General features: G+C 35.8%; 1 protein-coding gene across 1 annotated transcript; it reads left to right on the forward strand.

Moving 5' to 3' along the window:
* Positions 1-609: 609 nt before the first annotated feature.
* LOC104078688 (transmembrane protein 245-like) lies at positions 610-7,253 on the forward strand (the record flags this gene model as incomplete). Its single annotated transcript, XM_009580420.1, has 4 exons — positions 610-710; positions 2,562-2,736; positions 5,552-5,746; positions 6,784-7,253. Coding segments are annotated over 4 exons (517 nt in total), but the record flags the coding sequence as incomplete, so codon positions are not given.
* Positions 7,254-7,540: the final 287 nt, after the last annotated feature.

A 7,540-nucleotide genomic window follows, 5' to 3' on the forward strand; every position in this document is an offset into this window, starting at 1 on the left:
TCTATTCGGTTTTTAGTAATGTAACTTAGTAAGCAACCTAAAAGCTAGGAATATAAAGATACTGAGGCTAAAGTCCAATAGTGAATATGAGGTGCTCAATTATTTTCATCCAGAAAGCCAGATAAGTATGTAGGAAAGTAAGAGTTTAAGCAGCCTATTTCACTTCACAGACCAGTGGTTTTAATCCAATGAGAATGAGCAGATATGGAAATGTAAGCAGATAAAGAAAATGGATGAACAGGTAAAAGTCGAAAAGGGCAAAGAAACAGTAGTTCATATGTAGAATGGTACTGCTTCTCATAGATTAAAGGTTATTTTTGATAGAGGATGTGGGCTGATGCTTGAGCAGTTTCTTTCAAGGAGTTTATCTCTGGAACCCATTGTACAGTAAAGAACAGTTTGGGGTTTTTGTGTCTAAATACCTTAAATGACAGATGTGATGGATGCTTATTCTTTTCATAGGGAACAAATGCATAAAGGGTTACATTTTCACTTGTGTTATCGTGGCACTAATGGCTTGCAGTTTTTCAAAGCAGCTTGTGTATATCTTTATAGTTCCCAGAATCCTGTTGCCAATAAAATTTAACAGAGTTTCTTTAATTGTTTTAGAGGTGTATTTGATGCTTCCCTCAAAATGGCTGGGTTCTATGGACTCTACACTTGGCTGACTCACACTATATTTGGGATTAACATAGTCTTCATACCATCTGGTAAGAATTTGATCAATTATAATGTATTTATAGATAATATTGCATAATTATTTATTGTACAAGATCAGTAGGTTTAAATGTTGCTGATAAGATTAGTCTTGAAATTATTTTTAGACAACATTAAGTCAGAAGCTGGTAACTATCAGAATTAGAGTTGCACAGGCAACCTTAATATGGTTGATTTGTGCAAATGTCTTAAGACAGCATCTAATTACAGGATTGGCTACTTTTTTATCATAACACCTGAGTCTATTGATGAACTTAATATATGGTATGAACTTAATGAGTAGCTATTCAGAGTTTTTTTCTTTATTCCCTGTTCAATACGTAACCTCATTTTTATTTCCTGTTTATTGTTCAAACCCCACTATGAAAATACTATGGTAAGTTTAATACTTTTGTGATACGCATTGTGGTTCCAAAGAACTTCTCAGCATTGATTCTTCCAAGTTTAATTTAAACTACCATAGATCTAATTATTCTATGAAGACTGTACAGCTTTTCATAGCTCTTATTTTCAAAATCTTTAGTTCCAATTGTGAATGTATGTAGCACTGCTGAAAACTTATTCCAGGGGTGTTTCAGGATGGCCATGGATAGGGTGGAGAGACATCCCTGATTGCTACCTTACCTCTGAGCCTTGCCTTTTTCTGTTTTCACAACACATCCCCTGCCAGCTATTTTACTTCTCCTGTCTGTTTCTTTTGCTGGATGTAATTCTTTCTCTCATCTATTCAGTCCAAGTCTTTCCAAGTTTTAACTTCATTCTGCCTGCCTTGGCTTTTGTTTCTTCCGTAGTTGACAGGTACTGATTTTTCAAGATGCCTAAATGCAGGAAGTTCTGGTATAATGAAAATGCACGATAGAGGCTTGCTTCTTATTCTCAGTACTGCTGCCTGTCTGTATTACCCACCTCTGGTTTTCTGTTACTCTTTAATCTTAGCTTTGGAAGTGGCTGGACAGTTTTCGCTGAAAAATCTTCTCTCCTGTTCCTCTTTTGCCTCTCTTCCCCTAAAAATAATAATAATAATAGTAATTAAAAAAACGTTGTTCCTTCATGTATGAAGGAACAAAAGGGGAAGCTATAAAGCAACAAAACCCAATATAACAGGAAATGGCTGTACTATAAAGTGCAGCTACCTTGAAGTCATTGGTTGTCCTAAGACCTACTTAGAAGATAATCGTTCTTTTTCTTTCAGCTACATGCAAAATCTTAAAAGTTTTTGCTTTCTGGTTAATGAGACCAAAAAAGAGAAAAAAAACTTAATTATTTTTTGTATTATGTTCATTCCTGTTGCATTAAATTAGAATGACAGTAGTACTGCATCACTTTAGATTACAGTGGGTATTTATATAATCAGAAGGGTGTATGCCTGTGTGTACACATGTGCATACCGAAATACCTAAGTCATGGATTCTATATTTGCCTGGTTTCTCACGGTACTATCATCTACATTATTACGGTTGACTGCAGGAGATCCGGTAAGTTACAATGAGACTTCTGCTTGTAGATTTTCTTGCACACAGTTGCTAATTTGTAGTTATGTAAAAGTTTGAAAAGTGCATGACTGGTATAACTTTAAATTTTTCTGACTTGGTGCCTCTTTTGGAATTAACTCCTTATGACTGACAGTTGGTGAAACTTTTCAGTATGGGGAATAGTGTAATTTTCTTTTTTTCCTAAACCACAGCTATGAAGAGCTTTGTGTGACCCTTCTTCAGTGTCATATTTTCAATAGTTGATAGAAGTGGGACTATCGGTGTGGCAAAAGTGTCAGAATTTAACTGTAAATGTATTTGTGAAATATGTTTCTCTGGTCGTCTTCTCACCTCTGCTTCTGTGTGCTCTAGCATTAGCAGCAATCCTTGGAGCAGTGCCATTTCTGGGGACATACTGGGCAGCCATCCCTGCAGTCCTAGATTTGTGGCTTGTGCAAGGACAGGGATGCAAAGCCATTTTGCTCTTGGTTTTTCACCTCTTGCCAACCTATTTTGTAGATACAGCAATTTATTCAGATATATCAGGGTAAGTACATTGAAGACTTTTTAAAGTTAGTATTGTAAAAATGCTTGATGATCATTGACGCCTTTAATTAAACTTACCTCTCTGAAGCATGCAGAACAGCATCTTCAAGCATAGGAATAGGTGTAGTGATACCACCTCATAGTAAGAAGTCTTACTGGCCTAAGTGCCTTTACTTTCCCAGGCTTCTTTTCTGTGAACTTTGTCACTTCAGAAGTTTTGAACTTGTTCTCAAAGTCAGCAAAATCAACTGTTTCGGCTGGTAAAGTAATTCTAAGAATACCTTTGCTATTTATCTAATCATTGACTAAAGACATGTACCATTTTCCTTTACACCACCTAATGCCAGATGACGCTGCAGAACAAACAAGAAATCCATGAGCTAGTTAGGGACCTGAAAAAAAAAATTCAATTTTTCAGAATGGATTGTGAGAATTTTGAGGATTTTTTTGAAGCCAGCCTTTGTGTTGTGTCACCATACCCCGGTGTAAAAATCTATTGATTATGGATTGATCTTTAAATGTGTTGAGACACATGAAATTGCAAAACTGGAGATAGGCTCCTACTGAGACAGTAGCCAGTGCTGTTTTCCTGTTGCAGGAGGTAGGCACAGATTTCTTGAAAAATCTTGCTAGGTGTTTGGCTGCCTCTACTGACTTGAAATGTCTCCTGGTTTCAGCTTTAAGTTTGTACACAGAGAAACAAACTCCAACCTATGGAGACAAAGTCAATGCCTGCAGTTGTATTTGGATTGCAACTGAAATGTCCGCTGACATTTTCTGCTGCTGAAATATCGTGAATCCCTTTATGCAATTCAGATTAGAAGATAAAGCAGCACTTTTTAACAGAGCTGGCAAAGATACGAACTGTCAAGTTTCATATGTGCAAGACGTGTTCACAACCATGCACAAGATAAATATAAAGTTATACTCCTCTAGTCACTGCTTCAGTCTTGATCATCAGAAACAATCCTAGTAAACTGTTTGAATTGAGAACTTCATGGTGCAGACTTAGTTACATGCTGGTACTGGTCCCTCATTTATGCTGATTTTTATTATAGTGGAGTTAATGTAGAATAAGGACATTAAGTGTTTCGGTTCTGTGTTAAGTTAAAAAGTAGTATTTTTGTTCACCAAATATAATTATACTGAACAGAGAGAACCTGATAATAAGCACAATATTAATAATAATTTTCATAGACTGTGGCATTAGTTATTTTGCATGAATTAAAGCTAACAGGTGCAGTATAATCAAATTGCGATTTTTTTCCAACAAAAATCATGGATAAATTTAAGGCTAGTAGCTATTTAACCAGCCAATAATTCTTCTACTATTAGAATACATTTTTTGACTGTAGGGGATGCAGACTCTGTTCACTGTCCAGAAAACATATGTGGCAGGAATAGATTTTCTGATGGTGGAGCAAAATTGTATTCTTCCCATTAAATAGAACAGTAAGCATCACGCCGCCTTGCAGATTAGATTAAATCTATTTGAAATAGCTGTAATTAGGTTATGCAGCGTTTTCCAAACGCGTTAAATTTATACTGTGGGCCTATTTCATCAGGTGATCTGTTGTTTAATTTAGCAAACTAGCCAGAAGAACATTTAAACTGATGCAAATGCTGGAAGAAATTATTTGAAGTTCTTAAAAGATTTAGAAATTAATCATGTGTCTACTGTTGGCGAAATATAAAACTTTAAGGTCAAGTCTGTCCCCTCAAAAAACAATCTGGCCCTACCAGTAGGTTAAATTTGATCTAGCTAAGACATGACTGAGGTGTGTATGATGTAGTAGGTCATGTTTCATGGTCTCATTCCACACACAGTTATGATGAAGGCAAAGACTGCCAATGTGGGAGTTGGGTAGAAGTGAGGACCATGGTAGAAACCTGGCAGAAACTGCCAGAGCTCTAAACTGACTAGCTGGTATTTTCACTCCATTACACTCAGAATTTAGAGTTGGGTGAAAATTGGGTGCTAAGTTTCAACTGTAGCTTTTCTTACATAATTCCATATTACCATCATTATTTTAGCTATAAAGATTAAGCGTGATAAGCAGGTTTTGTGTAAATGCTGTTGACAGGATTTGTGTGGTGCGTCTGAACTGAAACATGGAAACGAAAAACGGCATGGCTTACTTGCTGCCATAATAGCTCTTATCAAAAGCTCCATTGGCCCCAACTTTCCAGCAAATATTAATATGTTCATAAAAATCTGGTTTTGTTTTTCATCTGAAAACATTAAAAGCTAATGATAACAAACACTCAGTCTAAGAGGGTGTTTTGTAACAAAATGAGAAGACATGACTGTTTATTTAAAGAATACATGCTAACTGTTCTTTCAAAAAGATGCAATGCAAGTTGCTATCATCGTGTAAATTAATGTCTTTGCTCAGGGGCGCGCATAGTATATGTTGCTAGTTGTCTTAAAATTTAACAATTCTTGACCATAAAGCATGAACATTCTTTGTAATCAATCATCTTTCTATTTCAAAATGGAAATGTTTTTGCCATTGACTCCTTCAGACATTCTTCAGCAGATATCTATGAAGTAGCTACTCCATTGTGAATATTACCAGCGTTATATGCTATAAAACATTGTTTGATCTGTTGTGCAAATATATCGCAGAATACAGCTTGTAATATTTGTGCGGTCATTCAAACAGCAGTTTATAGTGCAAATATGGGTATCTATAGCTAGCTATGTCATTTTCTAAGTTTAATAAAACTTTATGATTAATTCACATTTCATAATTGGTAGTATCGTTGTTTGTTGTTCTTAATTTAATTTTATTCTGCTTGTGCTGTAATTCCAGAGGTGGTCATCCTTACCTGACAGGTCTTGCAGTAGCTGGTGGAGCGTATTACCTGGGACTGGAAGGAGCCATCATAGGACCAATTCTACTTTGTATACTTGTGGTTGCTTCCAACATATATAGTGCCATGTTGGTGAGTCCAACAAATTCAGTGCCCACTCCATCACAAGCAGCATGGCCATTACAGATTTACCGGTAAGTTACAAATGTCTTACATGTATGCATTACGTTTCTACGTGCGTGTATGTACGCATAGGTATAGAGAATGTGTACGTGAGTTTTATATATGAGTGTGCATACACACCTACGTGTGTATTGAAGTATTGAAGGATTCAGCTATCCTATATTCTAGAAATAAAAATTATGATAAAGTAAAATACTCACTGGAACTTGTAAACTTGAAATGTTTATTTAATGTCTCTCAGCTTCTTACAGAAGGCTCTTTTAGAAAATTCACTGATAATACCTTTGTATCCTATAATTTATATGTTGCCGTTGTGCTAGGAGATGACTGAACATCCTTTTTTCTGTGTAAAACTATTATTCATGGATATCTAATAGTCAGTGTTCATTGTCCTTACTAAAGAGGCCTGCCTGCAAATATTGAATTTTATGTGTTACTGTACAATACTGCAAAATCTAAATAAACATATTTGAATTTAAAAAATGAGATAACATTATATGCCATTATTCCATTAGAAGTATGATCTTGATTAATCTCTTTATTGAGAAAGAAACTTCTTTATTGAAGTTACTGAATGTGGAATATAGAAATGTATCTTTAAACTGTACAGTTAAGGAGTGGGATGAATAAACTCCTAATTGAATACTTAATTAGAGTCGGAAATCATATTGTGAAGTTATTAATGACAGTAGCCATTTTAATGTCTCTACTGTCTTGTTCAATTACATAGGTTAGCTCATTATACATATATCTTACAGTGGATTCTGTGCTTGTCAGAAATAATCCTTTGCTTCATTCACATGAATAATGTTGTCATCTTTCATATGGGTACTTAGGAGAAAAACCACTAATTGGACCTGTCTGTAATCTCTGACTTGTAGAAGTTATGTTCCAAGACATCCTGTATATGCCATAGATAGAGCTTCCCACAGTACACACAAAAATTTGCATGTGTGTTTGTTTCCTGTTTCATTTGTAGGAATCTAGGTATTTGTAATCACTCAACAGATTTGAGCCGTACTTTTTTTCTCCCCGCTCCACCCCCCAGGTCATCTAGAGAGAGTCCTGAGGAGATGAAAATGGCTGCAGAGTGATGAAGGTGCCTATGCTGCACCTATTCGACATGAGAGAATCACTGTCTTCTGTCCTGAGTTCACAACAGCCATGGCCTTCTGTCCTTTTCCAGCTGTGCCTAAGGGCAGCTCACAGGGAAGCATAGCTTGGGTTTTAGGAGAAACCACTTCTCGAACATCTGCTGGCCTTACATTATTGTGCACTTTGCCTCTTCAAGAGAGAATGTCTACTTCCCATGGCTTTGCATACTAACACACAGTTCAACTGCCTTGTTGAAGACCTTGAAGACCTTCTGTCTTCATAAAAAGATGGTTAAGAGGACAGGTATATCCACTGGAGCCATTATCTTATCTGCTGAAATGACTAACTTGGCTTTTATTTATTGGGTTATTTGTGTTACTAAATTGTAGTAGCTTTAAAGAACGCTAATTCCAAAATACTTATTCTCAGTTAAGCTGGTGGCAAAAAAGGTGTAAACCACTTATTGTTAAAGAAAGTAGAATATAATTATTTGCTGCTCCTCAAAGTATTTCTTTAGAGGCTTTGACCATCATCTGTAACTTATAATAACACCTAAATACTATCCTCTTATAGACACTGAAATTTAATGTTGTTGGAGACTGGTATTTCGAATACCTTCTGGAAATTAGTAGACATGCAAATTGTTAAATGTGGGTTTTCCTCATATTGAAATAGGAGGACTTGTTTAAATAGTTTAAATCTTGCCCTCA

This window comes from Fulmarus glacialis, unplaced genomic scaffold (genome assembly GCF_000690835.1).
Source record: "Fulmarus glacialis isolate BGI_N327 unplaced genomic scaffold, ASM69083v1 scaffold42976, whole genome shotgun sequence".
Taxonomy (NCBI): domain Eukaryota; kingdom Metazoa; phylum Chordata; class Aves; order Procellariiformes; family Procellariidae; genus Fulmarus; species Fulmarus glacialis.